The sequence below is a fragment of the Apis laboriosa genome, unplaced genomic scaffold (assembly GCF_014066325.1).
Source record: "Apis laboriosa isolate Shangri-la unplaced genomic scaffold, ASM1406632v1 scaffold70_cov154, whole genome shotgun sequence".
Taxonomy (NCBI): domain Eukaryota; kingdom Metazoa; phylum Arthropoda; class Insecta; order Hymenoptera; family Apidae; genus Apis; species Apis laboriosa.
Genome location: NW_025224195.1, coordinates 1,160,863 through 1,178,960, shown reverse-complemented (window position 1 = coordinate 1,178,960; position 18,098 = coordinate 1,160,863). Strand labels below are relative to the sequence as shown.

The following is an 18,098-nucleotide window of genomic DNA, read 5'->3' as shown; positions in this document are numbered from 1 at the left end:
GTTACATGCTCCTCGGAATTCTTCTGTGAAAAAAAGTATCGCGGCTCTATTGTTCGTCTATTGCCACATACATAGCTATGTAATTATTCATACTATTCATAATTATTCACACAATAATTTTTTATACAGCATCCTGATTATATTACAAAGGACGTATAAATGTCTTGTGTATTATCATTAATACGGATGACTATTAGATTCTGATTAACTGCTATTTGTCGTTTGTGTGATTATAATTGTAATTCATTAAGTTATAATCACCCAATAATGACATTCATGACTTCTGAATTTGTTTGAATAATTATGAATAGTTTAATATGTTCATAATTCTGTATTGTCAATAGAATACTTCAGTTGAATCAGTTCTTATTTGAAGCATTTGAAGCAAAAAATAGTATAAATCACAAAATTTTTAATTTAAGAGAAAAATTATTTGAGTTACAAAAGAAAATACATTTGTACCATATCTTCTATTTTTTTTCTTTCTTCTTTTCTATCTATTTGAAGATGTAACAATTATGGCAAATAAATGATGAAATATTATCTAATAGAAAAATATGCACATTAAACAAATTTTGAAATTTTAATTTTAATTTTCTCGAAAAAAATTTTATATTATTGTAATATAAAAAATATCTTATTTTCTGTACAAATAAAATAAAAAAGAAAAAATTTCGAATGCAAATATAATACGCTGTTACTATGAATATTGTGGATAATAGTTGTAATTTTACGATTCTCAATAGCTTTTTCAACTGATATGCTTATCTTAATTTTTCCTAGAATAGTTCTGTTTTTTAGAGTACTTATCTAAGCTTCGAGAAGGCGAGAGAAGAAAGGGGAAGAAACAAAAAAAAAATTAACTGCATTCCTTATGAGCTCAATTAGCGGAAATTTCTAACTTTATGACAGAAAATACTAGTCGTTTCTTCATTTAAAAGCCCAATATATAGATAGATTATCGCTGCTTACTGGATGATAACAGTGCAAAGCATAGATTCCATAAAATAATAGTGGTTGCCTCGATTGTTGATTCGATTAATATTTGCCGCATATTCATACTATGGTTACATTAAATATATATTTAAATATTAAATATTACTTAAGGATAATTGATTTAGGATCCTATTATTTGTAATTATTTTAAATGTTTAAATAAATTCAGAAATGAATTTCATTATCTATAGCTATAAATCTTTTTATAATATATAATTTAATTAAAAATATAATAATGATATTTAATCTTTTGATTTTTAAAGTATTAATTTAAAAAGGGATAAAATTAATTATTTATACATTATTTGTATGTTGAATACAAAATTTATTTATGTAACATTAATAATAAATAAAAATCATGATCGATTATGGTGTTTTTTAATCAAACTTTGACATATTTTGTGATATTTTTTTCTTTTAGAAAACACATTAAAAAGATTTATTAAATTTTTATATATTTTAAACAAAAAATAAATTATATTATTTCATTATATTAAGTACGCATTTAGTTAATAGATTAATTTCTTCAATATAGATATTCTAATGATTTAAAAAAAAATTAATTCATTTATTGTATATATTTTTTGTATGTATATCATATATGTTATCATACATGTAATATTTTTTAGTTCAATTTATAATTAATAATCATTTACAATGTTCTCATTATTTTGTGTAACTTTCCACTTCAAAATCTTTACAGTTCACTGTTCTTACATAATTCTCTCAATGTTCCACGTTAAATTAGTGGTGAACAAGCAAAGCATATGAGAGATGCGCGAATTGCGCAATGTAATTACACGGTTGGACGAAAGACAGTAGTGGTTGCTCAACATGGATGGCGGCGACCATAAAGACTCCGTTTCAACAAAAGTTCAACGAAATTCGAATACCGCAAATATTCAAAACAGTGACAGTCGCGCGTTCAGGCTCAATTTCTTTAACTGCGTATCTATTCACATTCCCGAGTTTCTCGATTGATCAATAAAAATGTGCAGAATTTTAATCATTAAGTAAACCACACGCTAACATTTACGAAGTGTTTCCATGTCGATTCCTACACGTTTAACGTAAACGAACGACTACTGTCTTTAAGAACTGGCCCTATCAATGCATCAACGACAAGTGCTCATAAACAAGCCCTTGTTTGCTAACATTTGTTTAGTGGAAGTGCTTGACAAATGTTTGTCACGGATTGCCTGCTATTAACATTTCAAAAAGCTCACAAACATTTGCAAGCATTCTACGTGACCGGTGAATACGTGGCTTTAGTAGTCGAAACAAAGCTCGAGGTGGTCCACTCGGTCTCTCCGTACCGCGTTATTTCCTTACGTAAGCGCTGCACAGTGCACGGGTCGTTGCTTCGTTCTGTATGTCACCGTGTGCCGCGCACGGGAACACCAGTCTGACGGCATTCCATCGTGATTTGCGAACGTTTCGGTAAACGTTCAGCACACCCGTGGTTCGCGCGGTGTTTACGTCTGCTCCTCGTTGCAGAGGAGGAGAAGAGGTTGGCCGCCTCGTGGCGATAATCGGAATTCCGAAAGGAAAGCAAGTTACGCGTAATATCGGCCACGATTTCGTCGAATCGTATTTCTCGAGAGATCTTCGATTACAATTTTTTTCCTCTTATTTTTTTATTACTTTTTTTATTTTAATAACAGAGTTGCTCAGTGTAAACGTCGTTCTGGTTGGTTTACGCGACACGTGTCTTGTTCAACGGATTTGGACTCTGCTCCGCTTGTTTTTAGGTTAAGGCCAATTACGAGAATTCTTCGAGTGGCGCGTCTAACCGTTGTAAATAAACGATTGATAGGTTAGGTCTGTTTCCTTTTACGATTGGACGTTAAAAATATGGTGATGGTGATGTTGGAAATCATGCGATGATGAAATAATACTACGAGAACCAACGTTTTGAAAATTGCATAATAGAATTGTAATTTGTTAATCGTTAAGAGATAATTTAAATGTTCATTATTTTAAAATTATGTATGAGTATAAAAAATTCCTTCGTAGCATACTTATTATATCACTCATGACACGAATTAATTAATTAATATCAAGAAATCGTATCCAATATTACCGTACTGTGATATTCGTTTGAATTTTTTAATCGTTTTTTATGTAATTTCGATGCTAAAATCGGCGTGAAGAGATCAGGATCTATATCCTGCGGTTCTTCATTTAGAATTAGATTTGAAATCCAACTGAAAATCCAACCTACTCCGAAACTTAAGACACTTCCCAAGGGACAGTACCACATATATGAAATGCGATACAGGTAGAAGTATGAGTCATTGTTACTTTGCCTGTAACAGAAAAACCGCATATGTAATTTATTGCCTCTTAGAAACCAATTATGTTAAATTGTACTACGTAGAACAAGTATTAATTTTATGATTAAGGAAAGCATTAGCAATGCTTTGATATAATAGATGTGTATGTAATATATGTAAGAATATAATATCATTTTTTTTAAAACATAATTGTGATTTGGAAAATATATATTTATTTATATATATATATTTTTTATTGTATATTTACTTGTTGTTATTGTATATTTACTTTTTTTATTGTATATATGTTTGGATAATCGTTAGGATAATCGAATAATTCTTTTTCATATTAAAATTTATCTTAAAACCGTTATTCATTTTTTGAGAATCATTACTTTAATATTAATAATTATTAAATTAAAATAAATTACTAAATTATTGAACAATAACAATCGTATATAATATATATAGATTTTTTTATATAATGAATTATGTTTTTAAAAATAATCAGGAAATAATTTATCAATAAAATATTTAAATATAATAATAGTAACAAATAAATAAATATTAACTTTTTGTAAAAAAAAATAGATTATATATTAAAAATATCATATAAATAAAAAAAATAAACTTATGTTATCAAAAAATTGATATTAATAATTCTTACAATATTATATCACTATAAAAACAATATATACGACTTTCTAAATGCTATTTCTCATCGACTAAACGTCAAAGAAGATTTCCAATGATAAAAACTAAAAAACAGTTGCGTGTATCAGAGAATGTGCGTGAACAGAGACTGAAAATATGCATGGTCAATAAATAGCAGGCGAATTCCTTACTGGTATTCAAAATGCAAATTCGACGATTCCTCGTAATCATAATGCGTGGCATTGCTACAGTTAGACGTGATATCCACCTTGTTCGGGATTGGTGGTTTTGGCTGACCGAAACCGATCCACAGGGAGAAAACGAGGCTAGTTAGTAGACCGACGATCGCTCCTCTCTGATTTCCCAATCTTGTAAACATGCCTAAAGTGAACATGCCGAACACAGGACCGCCCACCACACCAAAAATCGTCAGAGCTGCCTGAAGAAGTCCACCAAGAAAATGTCCCATAAATGCCAATCCTATACAACTAATACCGACTATAACGGCCAGAATCTTGCTGATGATGATTGAACCCGTTGCGGTAATCTCTTTATTCCTGAAATAATATTAATTATATTAGTTGATTATATAAATCTTATGCATTTAAATAATTAATTGATATGTATAAAATGAAATAACCAATGGTAGATATTCTAATTATACAGATTTATAAAGTTTCTTTTCGCAAAGCTTAACAAGTTACAAATTATAGGTTATGTTAATAAATTCGTCTGTATAATGATATCAAATTTCATATTAATAAAAATTCTATCATAACAATTATTACAATTAATGATATTTGTAAAATATTTGAATATAAATCGTAATATTATCATTAAAAATCTTTTAAATACATATAATTGTAAATTCTACAGCAAGAAGGATCCATTTTTATATTATAAGTAATATTCTTTATTCCTTATTCTCTATTTCTTTCGTTGCAGGATTCTCAATTTCAGTATTTTCTATTCAAATTTTTTCTCGAGAGTATCATCCAAGATAATTAAAAGTTTAAACTAATCGAACCAAAGAATTTCCCCTTGGTCACCGTACAATAATATTAGAAATCTAAAATACATAATGACACATTGCTTGACGAAATATTTATTAAATTCTACGAGGCTCACCAAAGACGACATATGGGTTTGATAAAATCTTCCAGTATAACGGCGGCCAAGGAATTCACCGTGGCAGAGATAGTGCTAAGTCCAGCGCTGAAGATGCCTGCTATAAAAAGGCCGGGCACACCTGGATACGCGGAAAGCATGTCCATCACATAAAGCGGCATTAATTGATCGTAGGATCCGATCCTTCCGCTCTCGAGGGGGTCGCAGTTACGATACCGGGTGTATATCGCCAATCCAGTGAAACAGAGGCCCAAGGACATGAGGGAGGATAATGGCCAGCTTATCCAAATGGCAGATTGCGCGTGTTTCACGTTTCTGTGAAAAGCATGAAAGTCGAGGGAGATGATTTTACAGACGATTATTATTAAAGTCGAATCGGCAGCCGTGGCGGACGAGGAACGATTTATCGAACGATCGCTACCGGCGGTATGCATGCGAGATGCGTGGCTGAGATAAAGTCCGGAGGAAAATTCCTCCGTCTCTCTGTCGTCACGCTACGAAGAAGAGAATCACGATAATGCGCCTCGAGATGAATACAATGCCGCGGGATCGGGATACGCAATATTCGAGCCATCTAGAGAAATTTCATTCGAATGCTGGTGGCTCCGTATCGTCGTCGATTTATCGAACGTTGATTTACGATTCAAGACCTGGGGAAGAAAGATTGGCCGATTCCACGATCGGTGCATGCCTATTTGCTCGTTTTAGCAATGTTTTTGCTACTATAAAATGGATTAGTGGAACAGTAGGTTGAAGATACTTGAACATGATTAAATTTAAATAAGAGTAATCTGGTTTTCTTTTTTTAGATTACATGATTAATAACATTGGTTATGATATATTTATGCACTTGTACACGTATTAAAGAAAATTAATACGTTTGGCATTAATTTTTCATAAATTTTTTTATACGAACTTCTTATCGAAATAATTTTCATACTAGATTTATCTAAAATAATTATTAAATTATGTATGGTTTTCTACAACCATTAATTAATGACGTAAAAAGTTATATATTTTAATTCGTATTTTCTTTTTTTCTTTTAGGAATAATTTTTTTAAACCAATCTGCGTTATTTCAAATTCATAAACGCCGAGATGAAATTCTTGATGTTTTTTTTAATATTTGGAAACGTGTCAGCAAGATGTTAGTTAATTATGAAATGTGTGGATATATATAATTCGTGATATCACGGGATACGTATGTATCGTGTAGAAAGTCAGCGTATACTCACTTGATGGTTAACATTCTCTGAACTTGAACTTGGTTGGTTCCGTACAAGGAGAGGTAGGTGAAGAAACCGCCAAATGTCAAGCTCCACCAGGTGTGTCGCACAGTTGGGTCCATTGAAATGCTGAATGAATGCACATGCCATTGTCAGTATCGATATCGGGCCTGAATTCCTCGTAAAATAAACGTTTCATGCCTGGCATGATATTTGAAAGTGTGTTAACTGCTCATGGCAATTTACAATATAATACCAAAGAGAAAATTTAAGTAGTTGCTAGCACACTATTACTCGTGTTATACAACGTAACGGTTTATATTATAATGATAGTTAAAGAACCATGCTCTGATTGCTTCGATGCCCTAAACAATACATAAAACATAATAATATCGTAAAATGTACTAATCAATGATAAATCGAGAATTTAAATGATAAATTCAGAGTTTTTAATATTTATTTAATAACGAAAATTGACAGTAATATTGATCAGTAGAATAGTTTCTTCTGGAGAAGTGATAGAACTAGAGTTGCTCTATTTCTTTAATAACTTATATTATATTCTACAAGAATATACATGGATGAAAGAAAATAGTATTAAAAAACCGAATATATTTGATTTAATTCCTCACATGGCATTTATTAACGAAAATAATAATACTTATATTTAGAAAATCATAAAATCAGAAAACCCTAATAGTTATTTCCGTTACATTTGATTACTATTCAAATTACTTTTCTTTTATCCATTCATTAATGACATTAGTATTGGTAGTCTTCACGATATAATAGGGTCATAAAGTACATCATTAGAGAGCGGCATCGATTGACGCAATTACATCGTCACATTTAGCTGGAATAATCTTTCTGGTTCAAAGTTAATGTATATTTCATGTAGATTTTAAGGTTCCGGATCCTTATGTAAAATTTGACCTTTGACCAAATTACTCTGACTTAGTTATATCGTGAAACCTACTTTAATGGTTAATGCGATCGTGATTGGATTTTTTTCTTTTTTTCCAAGAAAATAAACGTTCACCTGTCAAATTCTATCCGTGATCCTTGTCGGGCAATCTCCCAAATTTTGTCAAGGCCTCCGACGTTCATGGCTGCGGTGATGATTACCAAGATAATAGCTATCAGCATCAACAGACTCTGAAATACATCGGTAATGAGAACCGCCTTGATACCGCCGATGGTCGAATAAAACGTGCAGACCAATCCTATGCCGATTACACTTGCGGTCGTCGAGATACCTGTGGTTGCTTCCAGGGCAAGTGCCGGTGCGTACAATACTACACCGCTGTACAGAAGCAGTTGAAGTGTGAAAGCGAAGCTTCCTGCCATTCTTGCCGCTTTTCCAAAACGTTTGTGCAAGTACTGAAAGTTATATTTGCATATAATAATTCTCATCGATTATTTTTTTACTTTCAATTAATATTAAATATTTTTTTTTTTTCTTTTATCGATTAACATGTGAAGTGAGCATTGCCTCGTAACTCACTTACCTCGAAGGCGCTGGCTTTTCCAATCTTAAAGAACACCGGCATGTACAAGTAAACAACGAATGGTGTAGCAAGTCCATAAGAAATATTGATCACAGCGTATTGGGTACCATAAACATAATTTTCTGAACTCACTCCTAGCAAACTGACCGCGGATATATACGAAACCGTTAAGCCTATCGCGACCGGTAACATTTGCATCGATCTGTCTGCCATGAAATATTCCTGTTGTGAACCATGTCGAAATTACATGAAATTATTGGGCTATATAATACTTTCATCTTTTATTTCTTTTTTGTCGATTAATTTTTAGTAGAAATTTATTTATTAGTAAATTTTAATATTGAATTCATTCGTTTAAGCATCTTATAAAGATATTCGACCGTTTTGAAGTGATATATATATATTTAGTAGAGATAGATTTTTATAATTCAAAAATCTCTATAAGAGTAAAATTTTGTCTCGAATATCCCAAAAGAGATGTATGGATTTTTCTTTCTTTGAGATCTTTACAATTGGAAAAAATATTGTACAAAATCAAAAAAAGATGAAATCTTTATCATTTTAATTCTTTCATTGAATATATATTCTATATTATTTCTAAAAAAAAAAAGAAAGAATTATTTAAATTGACTTACCTCCATCGATTTCTGTTTTCCTCCGCTAAGCCAGTAATATACACCAATTCCTGAACTAATGATCATCGTTATTATGATTACCGCATAATCTGCAGCTACCAGGTTAGCCATGTTCCACTTTTAAACGATATTGTCAGGCTGAATTCGACAGGCACACTAGTGCTTGGCCGCGATCGTACTCGATCGCGGCAGTTTATTTATTTAATGTATCGCTTAGTCGACAAACGTTGCCTCTTTAATCATTGTTGGCTTCAACACATTTAACATTGATGCCATTTACGTAATGATTCAAACAACCATCTGTCTGGCGAATTATATTAGCATTCTTTTTCCCTTTCTTTTTTTTATCGTATTCTGTTAGAATTAATAAGTCTAGTTATAATTGAATGTTTTCTTTTTGAATTTTGAGAATCGTTAAGTTCATTGTGAAATTTGATTTCTACTTGTTCTTCGTTTGTAAACATCACTTGTGATAAATAAGCATTTATGTCCATACATCTCTGTTGATTTTAATCATCACCTGTAATTAGATTTTTATTTCCTTATGTGATTATAGTTTCTGTGATTATGTGATTATAGTTTTAATGTGAAAAATAGGAATTGATATATTTGTCATAAATATAAGTTGATAATGTAATAGTAAGATGGTACTATTATTGATGCAGTGATATTTGAATAAAGGATATTTAATTTTCAAATGATTCTTTTGTAATTGTTAATCACAAGTTTTGATAATTTTATATATGTAAAAATAAAGAATATTATTTTTTAATAAAGATGTTTAAGATAAGTGAATTTAAAGATTAGATAATACTCAAATAGTGATACTCACATCAACTTTTGTATATATATACAATTCACTTATATTGGTAATTGCATTTTATTTTGTATATATTTATATTTTTAATGTAAGTGATGACTTAAAATATAAATTTATAGTATAACTTAAGTCAAAATTTATAGATTTTCTTTATAATTTTAATTATAAAGAAAACACTAAATATATATTAAACATCTGATCACTTATTTCATTTTTTATTTATCTATTTAAAAAACTATCACTGTAACAAAATCACGCAAGGAAACGAACATTTTAAATATTGTACGCGACAATTGTATATACTGATGGACGTCGTGATAGTAACTAACAGAGATATATTAATAATTGTTTCAATTGTTACGATTAAAGAAATACCAACACTGAAATAAAGCTAAATCCTTACCAGTATAAACGTTTATATTATTTTTTACGAATGCAAATGTTATTTTTGATTTCATATGAAATGTCATGTTTCTTACTATCACTAAAAAACTCCTTAAGTTATAATTTTATCTGGGATGTGAAACTCGTATTAAAGTTCCAGAACGACTAAATATTACAAGAAAGAGTTTGAGTATTTAGGATTAAGTGGCAGATAAGAATGATAAGTATGATAAGTTAAAAAACAAAAAATTTTTATCATTCAATTTCAGTTCTTTAATTATACACATTTAAGAAGTACTATATAAACAATAACACTTGTCAATTATAATGCATCGCGTGACTACTATTAAAACAGCCAATGATGTCTACACATTTCAACAACATTTCATTAAAAAGTAGAATTTTTAGAAAAAAATCTAATATTTATAAAAAAATGAATATTAATAAAATAATTATCATTAGATTAACCAAATTCTATATACAGGAAAAAAATATTTTAATGAAAACTAAATCATATATATTATTATTAATCTTTCATTTTAGAATTTTGTTAATAAGTTCATATTCTTGTGCATTCAAATATTATGCTCTTATAACTTAATTTTTATACGAGTTTCATCTCTGATATCATTTTACTCATCGTTATCAATTTCAAAGCATGTATAATTATCGATGATATCACACATAATTTTGATTATTTTGCAATTTTTTAAATTAGAACTATATAAAATTCAAATAAAAATCTTTTTTAAATTGAATCAATTTCTATTTTGAAGTTACAAATCAATAAGATACTTCTATTCTTTTATTAATCAATATATTAAACTTTTTGATGAGATCTTTTTTTTTTCAATATCCTCTAATAGGTATATCGTCCCGTTATAGAACTTTTGCACAAAGTGAAGGTGTACGAAAAGTTTCTAACTATAAACGCACAGTTACATTATAAAGATTACAGTTATAAAGTATACATCAAATATTAAGTGAAAGACCATAGATATCGGATCTCGTATAGGTTTGTGACAGTGTTTACGGTACTGGCGACAAGCGTTTCCTGCGTACTATCATAGAACGCGTTGTTTGCACGACAAGCGCTTCTTACGGAGCTACGGTTTATGCACGTTCGCGGCTATACAAACCTACGCGTTGAACGTGCACGTACGCACTTCCGCGTTCTCGTATCCTACCTGAGAGAGCGCGGGTGTCTCTTACGATTATCGTCGAAATAAATTCCGCGGTAACCTATGGGTCTTCTTCTTCTTCGTGATCTCGCTTCCCTATTCGCATTAGAATATGCACATGTTGGAAGGAGAAAGAAACAGTCTGTATATATATATAAAATGTGTTCATCCATCTAAATAGATCTATATATCTATAGATTTATATAGTTCGATGGAATGTATCAACGTCTGTAAAAAAATATTATTTTTTTTTAGAAATATAATAAAATTTTTTGTAAATTATATTTTTTAAATATTTTTATATTAAATACATAAATAAATATTCTAAAATGATGGAAGATATTCTAATGATTTATGATATTTTATGATTAAAATTAGAAATTAGAAATAGATTAGAAAATAATTCTTTTTCCAAAAATATATCTAAATGAAAGATTAAAAATGAAACAATAAATTTATAAAAAACACTTGATTAAATATATAATTAACTTTTAACATTTTCTCGATTCAACTATTAGTAAGATTATTTTAATGATACATTGTAAGATAGAAATGATAGGCAATTCTAAGTTAATTAAATTGATAATTATGCTTTTAGAGAGAAAAAGTAATTCGAGATATCGCGTTCAATTCAGTCGGTGAGCAAACTTGTTTGTTCGACTAAACAATTTACCTACACATTAGCGATTCTACGGTGGTGCCTGTTAGCGCCAGCTCCTCGTCACGAGCTGCTCGTGTAATGCGTTAATGTGTGTAGAACGTACGCGTTACTGGCAAGATGCTAAACAATTACACGAAGTCCGATAGGCTATTGTTGCCCAAGCCATGAAACAGGTTGCATCTTTTTGGTCTTGTATCGAAATGACATTGATATACAATTTTTATTCCAGTTTTACTATATAAAACATATTTAATAATTATTTAAATATATTAATTTAATATTACTAGCTACTATGATTATTTATACTAATATTTAATTGTATCAGCATTTATTCGTCAGCAAAAATATGTATGAATATACTTATAATATTGATTGTTTTTGATTTTCAAGAAATAAATATGTAAACATTTATATAATCTCATTTTCTATATCAATTCAAATAACATAGTCTAATTTAGTCAATTCTAATTTAATTTTTGTTCTAATTTTAAAAAAGTCAATTTAGTTAAATTAATTGGATATTCGAAGAGGTTAGGTTTGATTCCATTAGTGCAACTAGTAGACTAATACAATTAATTTGATCATGTTGAATCGCAAATATTTCAATCATTATTGACGAAATTAAATTATAAATACTTATTATAATTTTTATTATAATAATAAATTAAATTTTCATTTAAAAGACTCCTATATAAATAATCTCATTTAAAAACAATGCCAGTTAAGTAGTATTTTAAAATTGTAGTCCTTAACCTATGTACACATAAACATGCATCAAATGTTTTTACGTTACAGTCTTTAAGAAGTTGGCAATAATCCTCGGGTGATTTTAACATACAAATCAGCGCGGAAGATAGATTGCATTATCATTGCGTCTAGTGAAGAGAACGTGCAACCATTTCGGCAAATATTCATTCCACGGCAGTATTTTATTGGTCATGGACGAGGTGCGCCCGTGCTGCGCGTTTCTCGTGCGCATTCTTCGTTCCGTCAGAGGCGTCAGTGTCGCGGATCTACGCTTCGAATGGCGGGTTTGTTGCCGCGATCCCCGTCACGGCGATAATAAATTTTCCGTATCAAAGCGTCGTTAAGTGGGAATTATTTTGCAATTAAGAACAGGTTGTTCCACGGATCGAATCGATTACGATCTAATCATCCACCGTTGCCGTTGCAATTTGCCTCTGGGATTTATTCATAAAATCGTCGATTTATTCGTAAACGCGTAAGAAAGGCATTCCAGCGCGGCTTAACGAGAATGCTAAACCGCAAGGGCAGGAGATCAGGGACTTTACTAGAATGCGCGGCGAACTGCATGCACGCATGATGCATTTGTTGAACCGTGGGTGGAAGAAAAGAAAGGAAGAGTGGGAGAAAGAAAGATGAAGGCGCGTAGGATGAATACGGTGCAGTCTTGATGTATTTTTTAACACTAACTGCCGGGTGAGTTTCACATATTTTGTTTACGATATAAATATCTATATTAATAAAAAATTCATTGTTTAATATTAGAAAAATCAGTCAAAATGATAAGAAATTTTATTCGATATTCCTATTTAGATTTCCCATTTTGATATTCCTATGTACTTAAAAAGGATAAATAATGAATGAATAATAATTCATTCAAATATTTTAATTAATTCTTGCATCATAGATAATTTTTTATTTTAACGTTATCTATTAATTTCTAAAGAAATAATCATTTACATGATTTTGTCCCCCTCTATGTATTATCGTTACAAATAAAAAGAGTTCAGAAAAAAACCAATAGATTGCGCATATGTAGTCAAGAATATAGTCAAGAAAAATAAGAACGGGGCTTAAGGTTGCTTAAATATCACTATTTTAATTAATGGCTAACATTCATATTTGCGACTATTCTTAAAATTTGTTTTGTTTTATTCCCTGTTCTGTTTTTCGATTTTGTTTTGTAAGAGTAGCAAATGAACGATCAAGCAGAAAGAAATAAAAGTGGGAAAATCAACATTTCTTTTTTAGGTTTAATTACTAGCTTCTATAGATTCAAATGACGTAAGAGATGTACTGGTTCTTGTACTTGAGACATTAACCACGAGATCGCGCATCACTTCATTATGTATTTCCCGCGCATTTTAGTAGTTTGCTAGTGGTACAAGAAGATACGAACGAATTTGCACGTGACGTGAAAATTAATTTACGATAAATGTTATGGTAAATTTTGTGTTTTGTGATTTTTATGAGCATTGTGACATTTAAACAAGCAGCCAATAGTCGTTGTGAAATGTTTATGCGATAAAACTCGTTTGCATGTATCGTAGGCTGCGTTACAAAATATGATAGCAGTGTTCTGTGTGAAGCGTGCTTCAGTTTGCTATATGGAATGAAGAAAAAAAGATGGAGGCAAAGAAAAAAAAAAAGAAAGGAAAGAAAAATGAGAAATGGGGTTCTAAGTAAGTACGATAGCGTAACATACTGACCTTATATTTTCATTAGCATACAATCAAGTCTAGATAAAAGAATACTTATATATGCCGGTATATCGGAAATACATATAGCTACGCGATCAAATCGTTGATAAATGCGAATAACGGTTCATTAGAGGATGCTCCCGGAAAGCTATGCAACAAATAGAACGAAATGATCGATTGATTAATATTTATCTTCAATCGATGACTGTTACACGTTACTAAGAGATTATTAAAATATGAGAAGTCATATATTTTTAAAATTTAGAAAAAAAAAAGAAATTAAATAGAAATTTAAAAATTCTTATATCGATATAGAATGTTAGAATATTTGAACAATCAGTTTATTATACAATAAAATAAATATGAAATAAAATAATATTTCTTAGAATTTTTTTAATTTTAATATATAGGTTACTTTTGTACTTTTTCGATTACTATCATTGAATCAAGCGCTATATAATCAGCATATAAATCCAGTCCGAATTAATACATTCATTCTCACTCGTATAACCGGAAATTCTGCACATTTCACGGACGCCGGCTATTAATGTAAATTCGGTATTAGATTAATTCATTTTTATCAAATTCTTATTAATTTTTCAAAATAAGATTTTTATATACAATGTTGAAAGTAAAAAATTACTTCAATGAAAATATAATATCAAATTCTTGTTATATATTAATTAATATTATATTGCATTTTATGAAATTCAATAATAAAACTCAAAATTCATAATATTTTTAGATAACTATTACAATTAAAGAGATTTATTCATATATTTATGTATAATTGACGAATATGATTAAAAATAACAATCTATTTGTTCTTTCGTTATCTTTTCGTCGGCCATTTTTAGAGATTCGTTCTCTTTTCCTCCAGATAGGTAGGTTGCTAGGTAATTAGATTTGTACGCGCGGGCAACATCGGCGCTTGAGAAAAGGACGAGAAGTGGCGAGAGTGCGCAAGACACGGTTACTCATGCCACTGGAATGTAGTTCACATTGTTTATATACCGCCTCCTACGTGCATGCACGTCGCACTTCGTCGAACGATAAAACCAGTCGCCGGCGCTCCCGTCGTGTGGATATCGGTCTCCGTGCATGTGCACACGCTTCGTCGATCGCCACTTTCATCCCTGCCGATCCGTGGAATCCTCGTTCTGTTTTCGAATTCGCTACGAGTGGCTGTGATGCCGATAGGGAGAAAAAACATCCACCCGCCATTCAAGTATGTTCTTTCGATCCGATCGAGATCTGCATACTGATGATCGAGGATGGGCTAATTGCCGGAGATCGCTACAGGCACAAAGGTCGCCGGTGTCGCTTGTAAAACATCCTAGATCGTTTGACGAGGCGGTAATAAAAGACTGGTAACGCGGATGGCATTCGTTATGGGTGGTTATTCCGAATGGAGGATTCTTACGAGTATTCGTCACCCAAGGCTGAGGAAAATAGATTTTTGAAATAGATAAATAAATATATATAAATATATAAATAAATAGAAATAAATATTTCTTTTTCTTTTAATGATACAGGCTTTTACAAATAATTTTTTTTTAAAAGAAATAGTATCTTAAATGTATATTTTAGAATCAATTAATACAAATACTGTTTTGAAATGGATATTTCGTTGAAATATGCAATCATTTTCGTTAGTGCGTTTATTACATTTCGATTAAACGAAAAATAAATATTCTATCTACATCTAATCGGATTTCATCAATTTATAAAATTTATAAAAATATTTATCTGCAACATCTGTCTACAATACTTCTTGTTGAAGATCATTTCAAACGAATTCTCTTATCCCTTGAAGTATTCCATCATCAAAAAAATCCCTTTATATCAGAATAGCATCGAGTCTTTCGTCGTATCCACAAATAATATACCTCGACGGTTCATCCCCTATCGTCCTCCGCTCTCCACGAGCAAGTACCTATCGAGATCCTCGCGCAAAAATTGATCCTCCGTGATTTTCCTTCGAAGTCTGTACACTTGGGGTCGGTGATCGCGAAGAGAATGCTATAGGGACACAGGTTGAACGGCTGCGAAATGCATTGGCTATCGGGGTCCAAGAAGGGACGAGAGATAGAGAATGAGAGAAGAAAAAGAGGGATAAAGAGGGATGGTAGAGAGGAGGGTAAGAGAGAAAAAGGAGGTTGGATCGGGGGAGGGGGTAGGGAGAGGGCGGCAAGAGGGGGAGGGAGAAGAAGAGACCGGCTTTTATAATGGCGCGGCAGTTATACCGGTAAGCGAGTAAATGCATCAACGTGCTGCAAACCGAGAGGCACCTGAGAAAGAGAAATAGACAACAACTGACTACGAGTGCATGTACGGGAGAAAGAAGGGATCACGGTAAGGGGGTGGGTGTACGGAGAGGTGGAGGAGGGAAGGGAAGAAGAGGATCGAGGGAAAGGGACAGAAAAGAGGCAGACTCCTCGGGGTGTGGGCGGATTGCACGCGTCTCTCGGTAATGGATCCCATCGATCATCCCTTCGCGGGTAGATGGTTTCTCTTCCTTTCTGCTCTCTCGTGGATCGTCCATTAGTCAATTTCGTCGATTACCGTGGCGACTTCGTCGAATCATGGGACGACCCCAAAATAGTCGTGTCGAGGACGTGGAGGAGAAAAGAAAACGCCGCCACGATGGCAAAAAGCCACTTCGTTGCGCAGACATGGTGCAAAGTATGTCAAGAATCATTTATGTCCTTCATGATACGTATATGTATTATATAAAAGAGTAAATTATTGGCGCGAGATGCGAGGTTCTTGCTTGTACGAAAGAATTGAAATTTTTTTTCTCCGAATGTAAAGTACAAGACAAATTCTTCGAATTTTCAAAATTTTTCAGTATTCGAATTTCCACTAACATTTATCGGAAAAACGAATATAATGTAACGAAGATTCAATAATTCTCGTATAGAGGATATATGTACGAAGAAAACTCGGTAGAAATCGATACAATTAATCGGTTCCAGCGGGTTTGAAATTCCACGGTGGATCTGATGCTCTCCCCGTTGCATTTTTCTTTTCTTTTGAAGAACTTATTGTCCGGCCGATTTACGAGCGGTTGGCTGGCTCGGCGCGAGCGAGATCCATCCCGTTTCTCCATCCACGCGACCGCCTCTTGTTCCACAGAGATGAAAATGGAGTAATGCCGGGAGCGATTCTGTGATTTACCGTGGACCAACATCCAGAAAGAGATTCAACACACGTATTGTGAACCGTGTGCAGAGGCCTTCTTCTTCTTATTCCTCCTCTTCCTCCTCCTCCTCCTCCTCCTCTTCTTTCTGCTGTTCCTACCGGTTGGGATCTCTGGAAATGCCAGTGTGATTTGTGCGACCGGTTACCGTTTTCATTTGCATATCCCTATCGGCTCTTTCGTACATTGTTATCTTCGTTGCCACGTGATTCTCTGGTCTAATAGCCTGACATGAAGTAATCCCGGTAGTCCTCTCCTCTCTATTTCGAGGAACGTTATATGGATGTGTTGGATCATCGGTCACGTTATTTGGATAGTTAATCGATTTTTTTGTTCTCTTTTTTTTTCCTCGTTTGTTTTTTTTTTTTTCGTGAGATTCGTTTGGTTCTTATCCTTTGATATAGAAGACAGGATGATGTGATTTAAACGAAAAGTCGAAGTATCGAGCTATATTATCCCATCGATATTGTATAAATTCATTACATATTATCTTTTCCATCCCATCCATTGGCTTACAATTATAAGGCAATCACACGTATCAAATTTCGCGCGATATTTTTCGAAACATCCATTGGAGAGTTTATTTTTCAAACTTTCGTATTTCAATTATAGTTTATGATACAAACGGTGTCCACGTTGAACCAGCTTTTCTTTCTTTTTCCACTGATATGATTGCAGTGAGGACGCTGGGCGTAGCGGCGACGAAATGAAGCATGCAGCATGCGTGGTAGCGGTGTCACGGCTGCGCGGTCCTGCCTTCAACCCCTGGTGTCCGCCAGCCGCTACCTCGCCGTTCAAGCCCTTCCTGGTGATCCTCTTTACTTCGTCGTTGAGGTGAGTACACACACATTTACATTATTAAATCGGGGAGAGGGGAGGGAGAAGGAGGAGGAGGAGAATAATTCATGACGACAATGCATATTCAACTTGTTGCAACGTACATCATAATCGTTTTCATCTTGTTCCATTACGCACATGGTAAT

At 32.4% G+C, this 18,098-nt stretch overlaps 2 protein-coding genes across 15 annotated transcripts in view; one reads left to right on the top strand and one right to left on the bottom strand.

The window, feature by feature from the left end:
- The window catches only part of LOC122719176 (protein expanded-like), an 84,438-nt gene that overhangs the window by 27,854 nt on the left and 38,486 nt on the right, over positions 1–18,098 (top strand). Inside the window, exons 1-3 of one of the 7 annotated variants that reach the window (XM_043944781.1) lie at positions 12,422–12,909; positions 13,764–13,895; positions 17,794–17,949. In XM_043944781.1, the coding sequence (XP_043800716.1) occupies positions 17,836–17,949 (114 nt within the window). In that variant the 5' untranslated portion in view covers positions 12,422–12,909; positions 13,764–13,895; positions 17,794–17,835. Of the gene's footprint in view, positions 1–12,420; positions 13,896–16,221; positions 17,950–18,098 lie in introns of those variants that run through there. The other 6 variants (XM_043944779.1, XM_043944782.1, XM_043944784.1 and 3 more) reach the window with 6 other exon arrangements.
- On the bottom strand, positions 1,556–12,370 carry LOC122719179 (putative sodium-dependent multivitamin transporter). Of its 8 annotated transcripts, none has more exons than XM_043944791.1 (11): positions 12,263–12,370; positions 11,486–11,703; positions 9,647–11,036; positions 8,867–8,943; positions 8,424–8,777; positions 7,789–8,010; positions 7,320–7,660; positions 6,290–6,409; positions 5,055–5,369; positions 4,118–4,483; positions 1,556–3,305 (listed from the first exon to the last, which is right to left on the bottom strand). In XM_043944791.1, exons 5-11 carry the CDS (start codon positions 8,532–8,534, stop codon positions 3,056–3,058), a joined length of 1,725 nt encoding a protein of 574 aa, XP_043800726.1. In that variant the 5' UTR covers positions 8,535–8,777; positions 8,867–8,943; positions 9,647–11,036; positions 11,486–11,703; positions 12,263–12,370; the 3' UTR covers positions 1,556–3,055. The 8 variants fall into 8 exon arrangements, with proteins under 8 accessions (XP_043800726.1, XP_043800728.1, XP_043800723.1 ...); XM_043944793.1 differs by having other exon boundaries at positions 10,815–11,036; XM_043944788.1 differs by having other exon boundaries at positions 8,424–8,943; positions 11,482–11,703.